This window comes from Lepisosteus platostomus, chromosome 18 (assembly GCF_059453375.1).
Source record: "Lepisosteus platostomus isolate fLepPlt1 chromosome 18, fLepPlt1.hap1, whole genome shotgun sequence".
Lineage (NCBI taxonomy): Eukaryota > Metazoa > Chordata > Actinopteri > Semionotiformes > Lepisosteidae > Lepisosteus > Lepisosteus platostomus.
The window spans coordinates 4,468,863-4,488,996 of NC_142628.1; the positions used below are offsets into that span (position 1 = coordinate 4,468,863).

Sequence of the window (20,134 nt, forward strand, 5' to 3'; positions counted from 1 at the left end):
ACAGCATCAAATTATCTTCCAAACAAGCAACCAAATCAAACTATCTCCAGGTACATTCTTTCAACACTGGAAAGTTATTCATTGATCTCGATTGTCTTAGACAAGCTGATAAAAGTAGTATATGGGCATTCTACATTCAAGATGTTCAATAGTGCCTATCTTCAGGAGTTTGCTGATTCAATATACAGTTACAATTATTAACTTTGCAACTATTTTTCTTTTATAAAATTATTAAAGAATTATTTGAGAATAATTGAATATTACAAGACTAATTGTGTGCTTGAACTGTTATATATTCTGTTAGGCACTTATATCAGTTGGGTGGACAACTTTGGTGAAATTGTTTAGCAAACTTTCCTCATATGGGTATATGAAAACTAGAAAATGTGCAATCAGAATTTTCTTCAGTTTAGTTATACTAAGCCTGGCATATGTAACACTACTTAACTGATACAAGAGACAAATAGTAATTGAAGGGCTTTTAATCAGTCACTCAAATAGATCCTTTATTTTATATCTGTTTCTGACATTGACTGTTCTTTAAATAGGTAGGACACAAACACATTTTGCATTTTTTGGTACTGAGGCTTCAGAAGCATATGCAATCTCTAATACAGTAGTTTGGTACATTCCTAACTTAATTACTGTAACTTAGCTTTAACATGGCAGTATAATAAGTCATTAACCACAATTGTTGCAATAGTTATATGTGAAAATCATCATGCCTTGAAGTTTGTAAAATGTAGGAAATATGGATGATCTGTCATGGATGTGAGTAAAACTTCAGTGCTGGTTACAAAGTCATTTTGTCTCTGGCCAGAGGTGGAAAACTGAGATGTATCTAGAAAGGTCAAACCACAGATTATAGCTAAGGCAGAACTGAATCACTACAGAAAAGTCTGTATATGTGAAGCCCACAAAGTACAAAATCTTTTTTTAAATATTTGTAATAGCTAAATTAGATGTTTCAGTGTCATTTATGATGTTTTCTTATTTTTGAATGCATATCTAATGTTAAAGTTATGTTCTTTCCTGCAACACAAAAAGTATTAGATATTGTAAAAGGGTATTCAATACATTTCAATCCTTTCCGTCGTCAGATTAATTTTCTTTAAAGAAAAACCGTCGCACAACCCTGTTTTCGTTGTTTCAGAGTGATTCATTAGCTGTAGACAACACTGGTTAATGATAATACCTACTGAAAGCGAGAAACGTAATCTAGATGAGACAAATATATATAATTAAAAAGGTGCCATGATGCATTTTGTGTGCTGGGGGAAATGTATTAATCCAGCACCGCAGGTACAGTATATAAGATAAGAAATGTCAGCGATGAGGTCAGAGTCCACCGCTACAGCCGGTCAACAGAACAGATTCAAGTCACCAGCGAACACTTGTAGTAATCATTCATTGAGTGAACGCGAGCGCCCAGCTCCTCGGTGCTGGCAGGAGAGTGGTCAACACTGAAAAACTGCTGCCAGTTCAGCATTTCACGTGGAACCACAGTTAAGTTCTGGAAAGATTGAAGAAATCCTGACAATTAAAACGTTTACATAACGAGCAGGCTATGACACCTACCAAACACTGCCCGGGTGTAGTGCAACCTTTCAGAGTAAAACGGGTCATTTTGTGAAATTTGGAGCCTTGCTGTATTGAGGCCTGGAATGCTACGGTATACTTTTTTTTTGGCTTTGCAAAAATCCCTTCATTACTAACATAGTGTGCGGGGTTTTATGATAAAATACTAAAGGACTACCGTAGTAAAGAGAGTATCATGCAGTGAGCTTTGATTTCCTTTACAAACAATGGTTTCGTCTGCCGTGGCGTTGATTAAATTGCTACCGCGGAATAAACAGTACCCTCACAATCTCAACCAGCGTTATTTTGCTTGTACTCTGAGGACTTTGTATCTAAAATGCAGAATAGAATGCATAAGGAAATTTGAGCTCACACGCGATAAAAGTATGTGGAATAGATCCAAAACCGTTTATGGATTGCTCTTCTGTCGGGTCTTTATTGATGCTCTGGGCAACACTTTATTCAAGTTACTAAAGCACAACACTTGATTCAAGTTACTGAAGCACAATGTAAATTCACGCACGTTTAAAACACACAAGTGATTTTTTAATATGAATTTAACATGACTGTCAGAAGCATAACTGAATTAGTTTGGAAATCCACACTGGGTCAATTTAGATCTGCAAGTACAAATGAAACGACTCAAATCCGCCATGCATTTTCACAGGTTAAAGAATTCCTGACACAAGAGACAGTAACCCAAACAGAGATTAAGTAACACAATGCCCTAAAGCGGCTCTTAGAAACAAATTCATTATTTAAAGGCGTTTTTATGCGCATTTCACCAAAGCCTTCAGGTGGTATTTACTTGGCATTTAAATAAACTATGTCTTGACTACCATAATCTCTCCTTTGACATTCTGTTGTGTTTTTACAGAGATAACAGTTAAGCATTTGAGCTTTAGATACATAGGCATGTTCTGGCCAGTTGAATTTGAGGAAAGAGGAAAACGGACGGTCTTCGGCAGAGATGTTAATGCACAAGGTGCTAAACGCAGTGACCAACAGCAGATTACAATAATTCAGCAGCGAGTACCCGATTGCTCCAGTAGTAAGCGCCAAAACACGAAGACCAGCAGTCTTCGGAAGACTATTCCACTCCTGCGTTTTTCTACAGCACACTGTTAGTACGACTCACATAAGAAAGCAGTACAAAGTCGAAAGATGTAGGCTTTCAAGGTTTTGTTAGTTTCCTTTTAATCTGACCACCAATATTAATATTACACTTATTACTGTACGTTTGACAAAGCCGCCTTTCTTATTTAAGACAGTTTAAAAGAAAAAAACGGATGTCTATGAAGAGTTTTGTCATATGCATGTTTACTCTTTGTAGTAACTCTCTGACCGGTTTATACATTTGAAAATAAATTTTGATAACAGATACATATGTGATAGATTCGCGTTAGTGACACTGAACAAACACGTTCTATTTCATGGAATAACGTTATATTAAGATGTAAAAGAACTGAAGTCAGGACCCCAGAAAGGAACAATTGTCTGGCACAATATCAATTTTGTTCCAAGAGCAAACTCCTCGAGTTTAAGAACTACGATGCAGTCACTTAGCATTTACACATCTTAATAGCTCTGACATGCGCAATCGGAAAAAGGGTTTGGGGTGAGGGGGGCGGTTAAGGGGCGGGATTTGGTATATAATAGTTAACACTCAGAAGTTTAGTCTGTCTCCTAAGCTGTGGGGCAGCTTCACACAACATCTCTACATTAGCAACTGGGAACATAACCTACTTCACTACCAAATAACTACATACATATCAAACAACTTCAGAAATGGAGGATCAGCAGAAATACAGCTACCAGGCTTTCTGCCATACCTGCTTAGGAACTGAAAACAGAAGAATGAAGGTAATACTGCAGAACTTTTTAATTGCATGAAATTGTTTTATTTTTTTCCCGTATTTGCTTTGAAGACGTGTTCCACCTACGGTTTACTGATGTAGAGCATACAAATGAAACACAATACGTCAAAACATATGTATATATAGTTGTAAAAAGAAGGGGTTTGATTACAATGACACTTCCAGAAATCAGTTGCTACGAATCTGTTCAAACTATTTCGGCAATATATATATATAAACTTCTCCTTTAAAACTTGTTCCATTTAAAGATTTGATAGCGTTTCTCGATTGCTACTATGGGATAAACATCTAATAGCTTGAAAATTAAACACAAGGGGGCGATAACATTGTGCTTTATTTGGTGTAGGAAAGGTGATGTTAATTTGACGAGTGTGAGATTTGAAGTTGCAGCTGGTATCCCTCGGTGTAACTTGTAAGAGATGGTATAAAAGTCAGACCCTAGATTGCATTTCTCCAGTTTAGATACAAAACCAGTTCAGAAAATAATAAGTAAACGGTTAACCGTCTATTGAAAGCACGTTTCGTTTTGAACATATGCAATTTAGATTATGAATGATAACGTTAGAGCAGAGTTGCATGTTTAGTTTGCAAACATTTCGGATATAATACACTTTTAAAATATCTAACTCAAAGATATTAGGCGGGTGTATTCATAAAGCATTAAACTGCACATTGACACAACTGACGTGCTTTTGAGTATATAGTTCGTACTTGGGAGATATGGGGTCGTCTTGTTGCTCATAAAGTACGTCATTCGACAATCTAACAAGATTCTCTGTTCTCTTTAGATGCGAAAGATGTCCACATCAAGACAAATGTTGGTGTTCACGATCGCCCTGACTTTTTACATTATGGATGTGGCTAAACCATTCAGTTACGCTGAAACGCTCTGCGGTGGAGAGCTGGTAGATGCGCTACAATTCGTGTGTGAAGACAGAGGGTTTTACTTCAGTAAGTGTTTTAAATGTATTCATTAAGATTCCCGAGCTTTATTATAAGCTTTATCCGAAACAAATGTTCCAGGATAGTAATTTTGAAGTTATTGTCCAGTAGAAGCCTTTTCCACATCCCATTCCATTATTGCAAAACTCTTTGACAGCGCGCCACTTCTCTATTTTATGTTCTGAAAAGCAACAAAAAGTAGGTTTCGTGAGTAAATGAGCAATTCAGTAAAATACCCCGCCTGTTTTGGAGGGGGTGAGTTGTTTGGGAGTACAGCCGACAATTGGCGAGCAGGTATGCAAATACATACTTGCAAATTACAAGCTGTGCTTAAAGGCCCCGACCCCGCGATTGTGCTGAGTGGGCACATTTTCTCACTGTCTTCACTGCGTATGAAAAGGGCGCACAATGCGCTAAGGCGCATTGCTGAACGCACCACAATGGGCTGTTTGTTTACCCGCACATTCCGCATGTGAAAGTAATACCCAAGTCCCCATTCCATTGTCCACTTCTTAAACGTTCCCAGGCTACGCTCTGCGAAAGAAAAAAAAACTTTTAATAATTAAGGAAGGCGAGTACATGTACTTTGCTTACAGATTTACAGCCCTTAAAATCCTCCGTTTTAGTCCTTTGAGGGCTAATGTGAGCATGCCTGTTTTCCATCCCAAAATGAAGTTTGCATGGTACTCTGCAAAATGAAGAGATGACGAACAAGTTTTGTCTTTCCTAACTACAGAGTGAATTATCTTGTTTGGCTGCAGTAATCTGGATCGTTGGATCCATCTCCAAGGGCTGGTGTGGACAGTTTCACACGCTAATGTAGTTGAAGAATTAATGTGCATGAGGCTGTATGGCCAACTCTTCCCTTCCAATATCAGAACCTTTTGCATATTTGCCCTCTGTTTGCCTTTGACAGTAGCAGACTTGCTCAGCCTTCGTACTCTGTTGGGTTGGATGTCCACACTATCCAAAAGAATATTATCTAATTGTGGACAGAGTGAAAGGCAAAAAAAGTAAAAAAGTAGCTGTCTCTCTTTCAATCCATATATTCCCCCTTCTCTCTGAATCACACTAATATCTGCTACGGATCTATGAGCTTGCATCTTACTTTGTGCCTTCATGTACTAAACAGGTATCAAGGTCCTCCATTTGCTACTGTCACTTTGACCACTTGCTGCTCTATCAGTTTTTGAAGACTTTCCCCTTTCATGTCCCTCTGTCTCTTTATCTCCGCTGAGGTGGCAAGGTCAAAGAGTAGCTTCCATTATTAAGAAAACTACTCAATAGAGCTCAATGTTTCCTTTTTTGCTGTATAACAAAGGATTTTTTCAGGGCTTGAAAAGCTTTGATGCTGTTTTTCTAATATCTAAATAGCTCCCTTATTCTAAACACTTCCTCCCACAGGGTATGATTTTGAAAAAAAATCTCTTGATCTTTGATTAATCTTTTAACTGAACATCACAGGTTCACTGTTCAGATAAATCAGTAGCAATGTCCTTTTTAAACAAATGGGTTTTGATGTGGCCTCAGACAGAATGTATACAGCAAACAATGTAGAGAATAAAAAGCAGGTAACAACATAAGTCTTTTTTCAGTGTTGGTATTAAAAAAACATATCCGTGCTCCCAATAGAGTTTTATACATATTTTCTGTAAAGAAAATACAACTTTCAGTGGGTCAGTCACATTTTTGGTCATGTTAATGTGTTATTACATGAAAATCATATGGTTATGTTATGGGTAGTGCAATATGTGTTCTGTTTAATTTACATTCCCATAATCTTATAAGATAGCACTTTAACCTCAGAGTGTCTGCTCTTCTTGCAAAAGCATGCAAACTCCATAATTAACTCCATAATCCTATGAAATGTACACGTCTAGCCATTTACTGGGCAAATTGCTCATACACAGCAGCTGACTCTTGTATACAAAGTAAACAAATGGCTGTTGCTCAAATAAAAACTTCAGACTGCAATCTGTTGACATGAAGGCTGCCTGTAGAATTTTCATAATATTAAGAAAAGTGTTTATGATGGTTCATAATTATTGTGTTTTAGTTGCCCATAGATTGTGTGTTTATTCTTTAAAACATAGAAACAGGGCTTCATTCTGGTAGATACATTGATTCAATAATGCATTGAACTGATGGTAAAAAAAATCCGTAAACATCAGTTACTGTTTACTTGTTCTTGTGCTAATCTTTTTTGTCCTTTTTTTTTTGTTTTCCCCAGGCAGGCCAACAAGCAGATCAAACAGTCGAAGAGCACAGAAAGGAATAGTTGAAGAATGTTGTTTCCGAAGCTGTGATTTGAACCTTCTGGAAATGTACTGCGCTAAACCTGCCAAGTCAGAACGAGACGTCTCTTCTACATCACTTCAGGGGATACCTGCATTACCAGCACTAAAGGTACGTGCAGAACCTGTATCCATGGGAAGTGACACTTTGCAAAGCTCTATCTTTTCTCTGATCTGCACTCAAGAATTTGTTTATGCAAAACCCATATGATGGTGTTGCTGAGGACAGTGGGACATTTTGTTTTTACAAGCATGTTATCTTGGAAAATAATAAGCATTACTAAGCAAGAACCTGACATAAAATGCTGACATAGGTGGAAAGTTAGTAAAGTACTGTGCTCAAGACCAAAAGATCAAAAAAGGTAAACAGTACATGTTCAAGTGACTGTACATGATACACAATATATTCCACTTTTAAATCATTGACCCTTGAATGAAATCCTACCCCCCACTGTTTTTAAGCTTTATTTTGGATACTTAATTGAAACTCACACTGATCAAGTAAATATAATGGCCTGGATTGCTTGTATTAGCTCTTTTGTCTGGAGTGCATGACATATTTCAGCATACAGCACCAGTAGAAATCAATATGTGGTGACTCAAAGGATCCTAGAACCTGTGTTCATTTAATTGGTACAAGACAGACATCTAAGCCTTGAATTGCAGGATATTTTAGTGCAACTGAGGAACAGTTAAAATAACAGGCTTTATCAATATAGCACATTTAAAAGCAATCATTTCAAAATGGTTTACATTAAAAAAGCACATTACACAATAAGATACATTTTGCAAAGTGGACACAGGAGGCACAAAAATCTTGTCTTAAGGTTACACTTAAACTATTAAAGCAAGTTCAAATATGTTAAATTGTTTATTTATGAGAAAATTAGTAGTTCTGCTACACTGTAAAAGTTTACCAAGGTGAATTTATTGTCATATATTTTCATATTTTGCTGTGGTATCCTGTGCTTTGAACTGGTCTTCACTGTGCATTACTGCACTGGACTATGGAAAATCTATAATATTTCAAAATAGAATAAGCTTTACCAATGAACTGAAGTTTTACTTATGGTCCAGTGTAGTAAAGCATAAATAGGATGTTAGAAGTGCAGAAAACCACAGCATAAAAACTTGATAAAATCTATCAAGATACAAACCTGCATTATTCTGAGGTTCTTAATGTTGTAGCAACCTTAAGACTTAAATTTGCCCCCAAAGATCTTTTCACATTGAGGGTGCTGTTAGTAGTTTATTTGCCAGGCATGTAATGGTTTGAACTAGTCCGTTTGCTCTCTTGATGGAAAAAGACTGGAAGATCAGACTGAGCAGTGACAGGGATCTAAGCTCAATTATGTTCATCTTTAAAGAAAATACACTCAGGTACATCTCTGCACAATGGACTGGATTCTGGGGCACTGGTGGGACAATACATGCTCACCTCTTGTGTCTTACAGTGCATTGCAGCAGACAGAACCAGCCAGTGCCACTGGCATAAGCATAGTAATGCTGTAAGCTAGTAGGTCACAGTCCTGGGAGGCCAGCACATCTAATTTTCAAAAAGAAAAACAGGCAATAAAGAGAGAGCCTTAAACAGACTAGGCTAGCTGACATGTTAGTAGTATTTTAAGACTGCAGAAAAACATAGTACAATTTACTTTCTTCAAAACATATTGCAGTGCTGGGCCCACCTTGATTTCAATAAAGCTATTCGAGTTCCCATCTGGACACTCGGTAACAAAGGAAGTGCTTATTGGTATACTTGTATGTAGTAAATTATGCTTGCTATAAAAGCAGGTCTAGGGAGCTGACTTGACCTCATTGCATTTGTTTCAAATTGCAGGAAGCCCCAAGGAAGCCACTGACGGTCAAGTATTCCAAATACGACGTGTGGCAGAGAAAGGCAGCGCAGAGACTGCGGAGAGGCATCCCCGCCATTCTGAGGGCAAGGAAATTTAGACATCAGGCTGAGAAGGTCAAGGCCCAGGAGCAGCTCCTCTTTCACAAGCCTCTGATCACCCTTCCCAGCAAACTGCCCCCTGCAGTTCAGTCTTCCACAGAGAAATCTGTCAGCCACAAATGAGTCTGGGATTCTTTGCACAAACGAGATAAAAAGACTAGGGGATTATAGCTTTGTTTTTGACGTCCTGTGGCAGCCTTCTTGAGCCTTGGTCCACCCCACCTCCCTTCACACGCTGCGCACACACACACACATGTACACGCAACATGAAAAGCAAGTTAACAATTAAACTGAAGGCAATTCAGGTGGATCTGAAATAGAAAAAGGCAAAGAAGATGAAAGCAGTTCACTGCTTGGCAAGTGCAAAGAGGAAGTGCAGAAGAATGGTTGTTCAGGGGAGGGGGGGGGGAGGGGGGTTAAACTTCAGAACAGCCAACATAAAAGACTTCATTCCATGCAAATTTACTGAGATACAAACATCTCTTCTTATAGTTTTTTTAAACTAGTTTGCACCTGTAACTAATGGGATTTCCACACCGTAAGGAGTTTATATTGTTTAAATTAGATTCCTGATCCAGCACCTTCTAATCACAAAACAAAAGGCAGAAAAAACGTCTGCAATTGCACATCGCCACGGATTACGTCAAATCTTTTTTTATATTAAAGGAAAAAAAGGCACTATTTTTTTATGAACAATAAACGTGTAGCTATCAAACAATGTCATGGTGCTAGCTTTGGGGATGGACTCAAAGAAGAGGAAGATGAAAATGCACGTTTTTTTTGACAATGCAGAACTTGAAGAAAACTTTCCGTTTTAGGGAAAGTGTGACTTGAAAAAAAAAGAAGAGCTTGGTTCTGGCAGTGCTAAACTGGGATGTCACAGTGTGCAGATGTGGCAGTACACTACGATTCAGCGGCTCGTTACAAGTCAGAAGATGCCTTTTGCAGCGTACCACGATATTGCCCAGAAGACCACTGATGTGGGAGGAAACTGGGGGATAAAGGCATTGCCTGGAGGAAATTCATGCTTCCAGACAGACTTTGAAAACAACACTGTCCTGTTTCTTTACAACCTGAAAGAAATAAAAACTGTGGGATCATTTTAGCACGTTGCTTTGCTTAGAGATGTTTTCTTGGACTGTCAAATTCTGGTACCGTGACATTCCTGTTCCAAGATAGATTATTCTCTTTTTTATGATTTTTTTATTTTTATTATTATATTGTTGTTTTTTTTAATTTTTAAAAGGCACAAATTTCAAGTCAAAGGGAAAAAAAGCAATAATGTCAACTAACATTTTTTATTGTGTATCAGTAGTATTCACATGCTTTTGCTTGAAAACAAATACTTGAATATGTATAATTAGTTACCAGGGACATCATGTTATTTTCTCTTAGTATGAGCTGTATCTTGCATAATGAGCCGCCAAGCTTCTTTTTTTTTGTTTAATACAAATAATGGCACTGTATAAAGGCATTATTTATTTTGTTATAAAATATATATGAAAATTGGTCCAAATAATATACTTAGCACTGATGCGCAACTGACTTTTATTTTGTGTTTTTCATTTTTCTGGTATTACTTGTAATGCTTTTCTAGATGCTTTGTACCAAAAAGAAACATTTTTTTGCCTCTGAAATGTCAAATGGATATTTTAAAAAGCTGCAGTAGCCTTGATTGCACAGGCATGTTATGTCACAGAAGTGGGCACATATTCTTATTATTCACTTTCCTTAGCTTACGTTTTCAGCAAACCGCGAGAATCTGGACAAATAAATAGAAGTATACTATTCTCAGTAATATATGAAGTTTTAAATGTTTGCATTGATTGTACTCTACCCACTATCTTGTAAGCCACTTTAGTATTTATTTCTGCAGAATATTATATACATGTATATAATATTTTGATATTTTAATTTTTTTTAATGTGAGTGTTTAAGAGTGTAAGTAGAAAAGTGTATTTCTTTATGCTTGGATACATGTGTATGTAGATAGATTAGATAAAAATATATCTGTTATCATTCGAGAAGTATCTTGCCTTCTAATGGAGTCCAAGATAGGGCTGGGGGCATAGAAAATATTTTTTCTCCTTCAAACCTTAACTTATTACTACTTTTGCTACTAACTTTCTGTGAGCAGATCATCAAGCAGTCTGTGATGAGAAAGCTGTATCGCAAACAAGAGCATATGTTCTCAAGTGAGAATTATACCTCCTGAGTATGAAAGCCTGGGGTATTTGTCATTTTGTATTTACATTAGATAAAAGATTTTAAATGCCAAAGCTCCAGGCATGATTTAGCTAGGTAGTGAATGATTTTTCTTCTATTGCAAATGCCATCTTTGGCAAAGAGTTACAATACCATCTTTGTTGAAGGGTTATCACGTTTAGCAAGTACGAACTCAGGAAAAAAGATGGTAAAGGGAGAGTATCCACCACTATACTCAGCTACTCAGAATACATTTTAAAAGAGTGATGTTTGGGGTGTCGATGCAATTTTAAGTCAGACTTCCCATTTCAGCTAACATGTTTTCAAAAAATGGAAAATGTATGTTTTTGAGACTGTAAGACCATATGTCTGTAAGACTAAGACTACAGTATATGCACTATCATTACAGTGCATCCCTTTTAACAGTACAAAGTATTAGGAATTCACTTAAATTAACAGTTAAAAAAAACACTTTCTCATTACAGATATGCAAGAGCTTCCTCATTTAAATAAGATGCATTTTTAAAACAGACCTGCTCAGGGATTCTATGATATTTAAGGTGAAAGTAGCCATGCATTATCCTGTGCAGCTTACCCTCACACTCAGTTAGGGCTACATTCTGAATATTCACTTCACTTCCTGTATAAATACGAATGTGTGCTAGCGATGTGACTCACTTTTACTAAGAGGTTACTGCAGCCAATGCGTCTGCCTATCAGCCTTCCACTGTAGAAAACGTTCAGAATTTATCAGTTGAACAAGGATCCAAATTCACACTGAAAAACTATGGAGTTGGTTGCCTGTTCAATTGCTATGTTCACGTTTCCTGCTCACAGATCTGGCTCTTTTTTCAGTTGTGTCAGGATCCAGTGCAATTATTATTTTCTCCATATTATACCTTTTTCCAGTGATTTCATATACGGCCTATGAAAGTGATGGACTTTTCTCCTTGTAAGGACTGCAATTATTCTCAACCTGGCTATTTGTAAAAATTGGTTTCAAATATCACTTCTGGACACTTAATGAAGGGATCTCTATTTGTGATTGCTTTCCAAGACAAGTATTCTTATACAATGTCAGTGACCCACTCTGCCTGTGTGTTCTTCATTGATTTTAACCTCCACACGCTAGACCTTCAACATGCACAATTCATGTACCTTCATTTTAAATATCAATAAAAAATGTTAACAGTTTATCATAATCCCCTAGCATTCCTGTCTTATTAATGTTTACTGTGCTACATAGGGCCTCATACTGAGAAAATCTGAAAGGTAACCTTTAAGCAATCTCAGGAAATACACCATTTACTTCAATGATTAGGTAGACATGTCAAATGAGTTCCTGTAATGGGGTATTACGTAAATCCTAAAGTGCATGTTTATGCTGACAATCAGTGCGTTTATTACAAAATGTGCATTTTCCAAGAAGACTCTGACCTTGAGCAAATCTGACTCCGCAAACTGAAAATCTACAGAAACCGTACATTTTTCCAAGCGTCCAAGTTCAAAACAACATTGAAATGGGCCTTGCATCCTTAATCCTGTTGGCATGAGCCAGAGTTTTGGAAGATGCTCTCATGACAAATGTGTTAGTATAAATTTCAGTTTCAGGAATCTTCTATGTTACACAAATTGATGAAAAGGTCTGAAACATCACTTGTTAGGGTGAATTAGTGTTAAAAAAACACTTTTTTATTTCTTATATGCGAGCAGTATTTTTTATATGTATTCCTTCTACCTTGTTCAACATAAGGGTGTATCTCTACATCCTGTTGGTGGCAGGCAGCCCATTGTAATTTTAGATAACTCCAGTCAGACCTCATTGAAACAGACGTTTTTTCACAGTATTCAGAATGTAAATTAAAAACGGACTGGAGAATTATTTTACAATGCAGGTGTGAAGTCTTGAGCAACAGGAGTTCTTAGTTTTTGTCATATCATTTCAAACTGGGACGTGACATATGTACAGAGATGGTATATTCTGAACATTAGTGGTCAATTCAAAATGACCAAATCCAAAAAGATAGTTTTGGTAAAACAAGACAAACTTGATGAAATACCCCATTCTGTTGAATGTGAAGCCTTATCCAATTTAAACAGCCTAAAGACATGACACTTAAATGGAGTAAGTGAATGATTTAAAAAAGTGCAGCTGTAGTAACTTGTCAACCAATACTCACGTGTGCTGGCTCAGAGGTTAGATTAGAGGTTAGATTATGTAAGTAGTTCTCGTATGAATGGACATTTCTTATCCAAATGTAAAAATCTCCTGTTTCTTCTTCTCTGACTGGCTAACACCATGCACTGTACACCATGCACCCTCTGTTCGAAAAATTAAGGTATACAACACTAAAATTAAAACCTTAATGCAAGGTCAACTGAGTACAACACAAGAAAACTCAAAACAAGAATGGAATAATGGAACAAAAGAAAACCCCTCCCCCTTTGATGGTCATATGTACATAAGGTTCAAAATAAAAAGAGGCCATTTGGACCATCTTACTCAATTTTCAATCATTTGTTAATTTGCTTAGTCCAAGTCTTTTCTTTACTGAGCCATTAAACCACCTGCTTTTTGGACTTTCTGGACTTAACTTTTGGGATATGTTTTTATTAGTTTGGTTGGTCAAGCAGTGCCTCTGATCACCAATTCTCTACCACTGTGATATCTATTTAATTATGCCCCATGTTCCTTAAACTCTTTCTCTTTTATTATGAGTTGGCTTTTCTGTTATTGAAATTGATCGAATTGATATTATTGAATTGATTTTCTACAGAAGTGGCATACTAAAGTTAACTTCAAGCTGAAAGATGGTGTGATCACAGCTTCCTAATGGTTCTCTTCTGTCTTGCTAAATAACTGTTCTGGTCCTTTGCAATGACCACACCATGACAGGGGCTATCCCCTTGCCACATCCCTGACAAAATGGGTAAGAAAACAGCCATGCATTTCCAGTTCATGTGAAGGAAAGTGGACAATTACAACCCTCCTCACTGTTGTCTGACAATCAGCGTGCTCCACACAAGGGGGCAATAAGACCTGATGGGACTCTTATCTGTTTTTTTGGGTTGCTGACTAGCTACCAAATAGCTGTAGGACAGTGTTGCCAGGATGCAACACGTCCTCCAAGAACATTCCAGACATGTTCAATGGGAATGACCTCAGGTGACCCTGCTTGCAAATTCACACCCTCTTGCGAACTGGAGGACAGAAGCAGAAAACAGAGGAAGAAAAGGTGCAAAAGACTGCAGGCACCAGGCCAGTTGCCCGCAGATGATGAAGCCCCTGTTGTCTTTCTTTACCACAGTCCTCCAGATCTCAGGCCAGTTGGATTCGAACCCACTGTCTCCAACATTAATAATCATCTGGCATGATTTTTCTAAGCTTTTATTTTTTTTAAACACTGCTAAGGAGCCCAGTCAAGCGTTACTGTGGGCTGATGAAAGATTGTACGGTAAGAGTAAAAAAAGAGTAGATTTTAAAAACGTAAACCATAATTTGGGAGGTCCAATTGAAAGCAAACTATAAAGAAAAATGATTAATGTCGCTGGCTGCCGAAGCTTAATAAGAGGCAGACTTGCTCTTACAGGTCTGTTCTTTTATGATTAAAGAGAAAAGACTGAATACCAGATTTTAATTGGAATTTGTTTGAACCCTGCAGCTGTTTATGTAAGGCTGTTTCACAGAAGTTGTGAGAGACAAAATGGCACAATTCTAGCCAAAACGAAGCTTGGGCCTGCTTTGTTTACAGCAGCCAGAGTTGCCCAAATCCTCTATCCAGCAAGACACTAACAGGTTTACTGCTTTTTCAAATCAATGCTTTTCTCAGCTGTTGAATGCCAGCTTCAACAAACATAATGCAATGGAGTATCTGGATTGAAATTAAAAAAAAAACATTAATATTTCAAGAGATCCATTGTTGCAATTGTTGCCGAGCTCAAAACAAATTCCTCATCCACTGAATCGCCACTGCACAGTACACCCCCTCAGAAACATTCTGATTATCAGAATGTAAAAGTACCTGTGGGATAACTGACTTAGTCAGTCTAAAAATTCAACAAGTTAAAGGCAAGGAAAGTTATTCAGTTAAAAATTCAAAAATCTGAAAATGCAGTTGTATGCTCTGGGTCCCCTGTACATAAAAGACAGTGTTCAAGAGTAAAGCTAAATTGTTCGTTTTTTATCCACCCAACAGGACAACTCAAATTGGATGTGCAGACAGCACAGGTAAACATAAAAAAATTACCTCAACTGAAATGCTGTTTTAACGGTGACACATTTGTGGGTTGTCTATACATATACTGTAGCAATGGGCATTCAGGCTGATAAAGCAAAGAAATATGAGGCTTGATTTCTCATGGTCTCATTGCAGAGACAAAGAACAGTGGTCCTGGTTTCAGAGATGATTTCCCGTTGCTTATCTTTTAGGGTTGCGTTTGGACTCCAGTTAAGTCTTAGTACAACATTAAACTTTAAAAACAATATGCAGAGTTGAGTATTGACTTTTGCCCTACTTACAAATCGAGGAAGCTATGAAATGGTGGACCTGGTAAGGCTTGCCTTATTGACGAATCAGTTGAGATCATCCATTGAAAAGTAACTCAGTCAGAACACACAAAGACAAGATGTTACTGCCCTCAAGTGGTATAAAATAACTTGCTCAAGGAATGGCTCTGAAAATGGCACAATGTTTCACAAAACAATGAAATCCCTCAGAAACGACCATTGCTCACCATGGCGGAAGCAAAATAAGTAGTAAAGAACCACAGTGAAATCACAGAAAATATTCTTCTTTACTATGGCAGACTACCATAAAGGAAAAGCTTGCAGACTTACTCTATATAAGCATGAGTTCCATTTCTTAGTCTTCTGACTATTTAAAAAAAAATACAGTACTCTTTTTTCTTCCTTGGGGCAGATATTACTTCTTCCAAAAACAATAACTTTACTCCCGTGCCATTTGTCCAAACGATTTGTGCAACTGTAACAGTATGATGCAAAAGCACATGGTATATTTCTGAAACAATTGATGTTACAATTGTTACAACGATGTGATGAAAATCAATTGTGAGGGGCTTTGTAATAACACAGTGATACACAAGGAGATTCAATGACATTTCTGCAGCCAGGACCAACAACACTGCAAGTAACTTAGTTTCTGGACAGCAAGATGTGAGAACATACTTCCTTTAGTAGGGACTGTCACCCTTACATAAGATAACTACAGATCTCTCTGATTCTCTGGGGCTTCTAATGAGATGATGGCAGGTCACCTCACTGAGGCTTTGCCACAAGGTTAAGGCTCAAGAGTTCAACATACATTTCAGGAGTGATTATATTTAAATATACTAGAAATGCAACATTTCTAATGATCTATTAAGGAATTAAAAACAATTGTTTTAATGTAATATGAGAAATTGCTGTGTGCTTGAAGAGCTCTCCCTTCCAGTTTTTCCATTTCTTTTTGCCGTTTCTTAAATACAAAGGGCATTCAGGGCCAATACACAGTCATCACACTCCTTAGTCCTTTAGGTTCCGCAGTCCTACCAACTGACAGGAAGCACCTGCACAGATCTGAGGGACACGAAAGAACTTTGGCACAGCAACAGCCACAGCCGCCAACATTCAAATGGCAGTCATAATGCTGATTGCACGTGTCAGATGATATGGTCTTGAGATCCATTCCAATGGTGAGTTTACATCAGATCAGGTGGATGAGGGAGAAATTGATTCTCTTACTGAATTAAAGGAGAATTTTAGGATGGCCAGATTGTGCAAGGCCAAATAACCTAGACAGGACTCTGGAGTGAACACGCCTACTGCTCTTAACTGATTGTGTTCATGTTATGCTGCGGCTAGGTGTTGAAAAGAAATAGGTTGAGGGAAATAGGGATTCATCCGTGAGCCGCAGTGGTTGGTTGGCCACAGAGACACTCAAAGGGCTGGCGGAGAAATCCGAGAGCGATGCAGACGCGGGAGCTGAGAGCCGGGACCCAGGAGCGGAGGTTGTGTTTACAAAAGTAATGGAGAAGTGGATGGGGCTCCGGAGACCCAGGACTGCTGCTTTACAGGTGCAAAAGGAGAAAGCAGGGCTGGTGGGATCAGGACACAAGGGAATTACTGTGGGCTGGATCAGGCACTGGTAACTACAGGCAACGGAAAATTGGACCGCAAGCTCACAGGAAACCTTGGTGTGAGAGAACTACTTGAAACAAGGTACGTTGAGTATTGGAACACTGGGGTAATGGCGAATGAGGGTTAAATACCTGGCTGATTGCTGACCAATTAGTTGCAGGTGGCTGAGACAGTCTGTTTAAAAGCAAATGCTCTCTCACTCTGAATCAAAGATTTATAGCAATGGTGAATGTACTAAGAGTACTAAGTTGAGTACTATAAGCCTGCTTGGATAAAAGTGTATAATAAAACTTAATTGTTACAAGATGCTTACCTGTTTGCATAATTAACAACAGTACCATGAGATTAAATATTTATAAGCTTCCTAGTTTGCGGCGAATGAAGACTAAAATCCCTTTGCAAGCAGTCGTGACACACGGTATAAATATTTGAAAAATGTGTGCATGCAATTTAAGGTTGTTGACAGGGAGACCTTGAATAACCCTCTGAAGTTCTCAAGAATCTGGCAAGAGAAACATTCAGCATTGTGACCCTGTGTTCGACAAACAATTCCAAAAAAGAAAGGGAATGAACAGTTAGAGGCTGACTGTAGACATTACACTCATTTTCACTTGGACACATTTTCTTGTGATCAATTGTATTATCTCCTAGAATTTCCTTTCTTAACACTGTTACAAGCAAACAAAAAAAAAAAAATTGGTCACTTATGGTACTGTGATGAGGTGGGTCTTTTTTTTAGTGGCAAACTTCTGTATTTTTTGATTAACTGGGAATTGTGCCACTTCTAATTACTGCCTATTCCATTTGCATTTAGTCTTAAATGGCAGGGTGTCTGTTGATTAATGAAAATGCAGCAGTGCGTTTATATAATCCTTTGTAATTATGAAAAAGAAACATGCTTCTTGGATGGAGCAAGGATATATCAGAGGAGTAGAGCTCAGACAGGCCTGTTCCCAGCTGAGTGACTGCATATCAAGCTAAAGGAACAGAACTAGTTATAACATTTATAGAGAAGGACGTTGTTTATCTAAAGCTTTGAAGTATTAACCTCGTGTATAAAATATAATAGTTCTGCTCAAGGTTGTCATTTACAGTCTCTATTGAGATCAAAGGAAATAAAATAGCTAATACAAGCATTCGACTTACTGTACGTCTTGATGTGTTAGGGACTCCTCTTCAGGAAAAGATTTATCCCTTCTTTTCCAAAGGAGTAAGAACAGAGTACATATCTCGGACATTATCATTGTATTAAACACCAACGTACTGAGTGATCTTTTCATTCACTGGGCAACCCAGCTATTCCTGAGTTTTCACATGGAAGGTGTGCTTGCAGATAGCTCAGTGGAAGGAAGAACGCCAGACAGCCTTTTGCACAACATTTGTCGACATCAGCCGATGACCAGAAGCAGCAACCAGGGGTTGTGGAAAGACGGTAAGTGCAGGATTTTGCAGTGCAGTCAGTCAGTTTATACATCATTTAACAGCAGCATGAGGTGCTAAAACATTACTACGGACATACAAGACTCGAGACATTGTCCTAAAATGGGTGAAGATGCCTATTCAATTAGCCTAGCAGATGGCTCAGGCACAGTGAGGCAAACTAAGGATACAGGACCCCACATTGCCAATCGGCCACCACTATAGTGACAATGGCAGATGTACTGTACACAGTATCAGCAAAGTGCTTAAGAGCAAGGATCTTAGACACAATTGGGTGGCTAAATAAACCATATAATCTGCCTGCCTTGGCAAATCCTGGACAGGAAACTTTAATTTCCCTAAGAGTCGGGAACACATCCCGTCGGACCTCCCTTCCAATGGCAATGAAAGAGTTAAGATGATACCCGTGCTATTTCTTAAGTGTTGAAGATGATGGATGGGGCACTGTTGCAGAAAACAGGGGTGGGATTGAAACCGGTTAGTGCAGCAGTGTTTCTTGTCTGATGATAATTAGCTATTTGGGAAATTTCTCCATGTGTCTTGGTAAATAGTAATTTGGGTGATGACGATTTGAGCACTAGCGTGACTGAAATGCTACAGGATGCTACAGATTGGCTGGGGTTGCTTTGAGTCACTAGGAGTTTGCATAAGAAAATTGTTTTTTTAGAGCAGCCACTCTGAAAGTGATGTGTTGTTAAAAGGCATGCAGTAACACCACATAAGATACTTTTGGTTTGTACTTTTTAATTATAAATGTTTCTTGAGATGCTACACATTACAATTAAACAATTGAGCACAGTGAGTTTTTTAAATAGTAATAGATGATTGTTCTGTTTCAGCAACCTGTAGGCTTCCTGTGTTAGATATATATTTCTTTAATATATACAAATAGAACGGCCAATGTTGCCTTTCCAATACTTCCTTTACAGAACAACGACATCCTGGCCAGTTTGAACTTCATCAAGTCACTATCAGACTGTGATCAGGATTCAGCAGGAAAATGGTGGGTGGGAGTCACACCTTCTTGCTCTTCCATGTAATAAGAGCAAACATTCATTATATACATCCGTCTGTACTTAAATACAACTCAAGGGCAGTAACTTTCATTTACTTTCAGCTTTATCAACAGGAGGTACAGGTAGCACGGGGAATTCACTATTCATACACCTCCCGTTGAGCGGTTGCTAGATAAGTTCCTGAGAGTACACACTAGTGACTAGTATTACTTCATTCCACATACACAAAACATATACTTACATATGGGGATGAGTGAGTATTGTTGCGTGAATGGAGAGCGCTCTCGAAATGAATGATACTATTACTACAATTAGGTTGTTGTTGGTACTTCCGGGATGGGTCCGCCTATGGTGGCCGCGGTTGGCCAAACCTAGTCCCTCCTTCTAAAGGTGAATTTATGGAGATAGTTAAAACCACATGCGTGCGAAGAGGGGGAAATGTCGGTGTTTGTATTGATGTTTATTTGAACCGGGATAAAAGGAAATGTAAACTGTGTGTTATTAAGATATATTTGATGATGTTCTTTTCTTAGTAATTGAATGAATGTATTATGGCTGTATAATTTGTGAAATTAAAAAAAAAAAATTCCAAAGAGGGGGGAGGGGCTTATATACTAGATCAGCTGGCCCCTCAGCCTAATAATCAGTCAGTTGGTGAGTTAGGTAGTTGTAACCAAACTCAGAGAGAT

The 20,134-nt window shown here is 38.0% G+C and overlaps 1 protein-coding gene and 2 long non-coding RNA genes across 5 annotated transcripts in view; 2 read left to right on the forward strand and 1 right to left on the reverse strand.

The window, feature by feature from the left end:
• Positions 1-2,102: 2,102 nt before the first annotated feature.
• Positions 2,103-19,800, reverse strand: LOC148645474 (uncharacterized). 2 transcript variants are annotated; one of them, XR_015928219.1, is made up of 4 exons: positions 19,687-19,800; positions 13,034-13,175; positions 8,130-8,237; positions 2,103-4,931 (listed from the first exon to the last, which is right to left on the reverse strand). It is a non-coding gene; the product is annotated as an uncharacterized LOC148645474 (long non-coding RNA). The 2 variants fall into 2 exon arrangements; XR_015928220.1 differs by lacking the exon at positions 13,034-13,175 and having other exon boundaries at positions 19,687-19,790.
• igf2b (insulin-like growth factor 2b) lies at positions 3,300-12,055 on the forward strand. Its single transcript, XM_088612025.1, has 4 exons — positions 3,300-3,441; positions 4,244-4,406; positions 6,628-6,803; positions 8,532-12,055. Exons 1-4 carry the CDS (start codon positions 3,367-3,369, stop codon positions 8,769-8,771), a joined length of 654 nt encoding a protein of 217 aa, XP_088468151.1. The 5' UTR covers positions 3,300-3,366; the 3' UTR covers positions 8,772-12,055.
• The window catches only part of LOC148645476 (uncharacterized), a 34,485-nt gene continuing 30,801 nt past the window's right edge, over positions 16,451-20,134 (forward strand). Inside the window, exons 1-2 of one of the 2 annotated variants that reach the window (XR_015928222.1) lie at positions 16,451-17,070; positions 18,311-18,421. This is a non-coding gene — a long non-coding RNA (uncharacterized LOC148645476). The remainder of the gene's footprint in view (positions 17,071-18,310; positions 18,422-20,134) is intronic. The other variant, XR_015928221.1, reaches the window with a different exon arrangement.

Coding starts and splice junctions, on each gene's coding strand:
- igf2b (XM_088612025.1), top strand. CDS start 3,367: ATGGAGGATCAGCAGAAATACAGCTACCAGGCTTTCTGCCATACCTGC. Junction 4,407..6,627: donor AGACAGAGGGTTTTACTTCA/GTAAGTGTTTTA, acceptor TGTTTTCCCCAG/GCAGGCCAACAAGCAGATCA. Junction 6,804..8,531: donor CTGCATTACCAGCACTAAAG/GTACGTGCAGAA, acceptor TTCAAATTGCAG/GAAGCCCCAAGGAAGCCACT.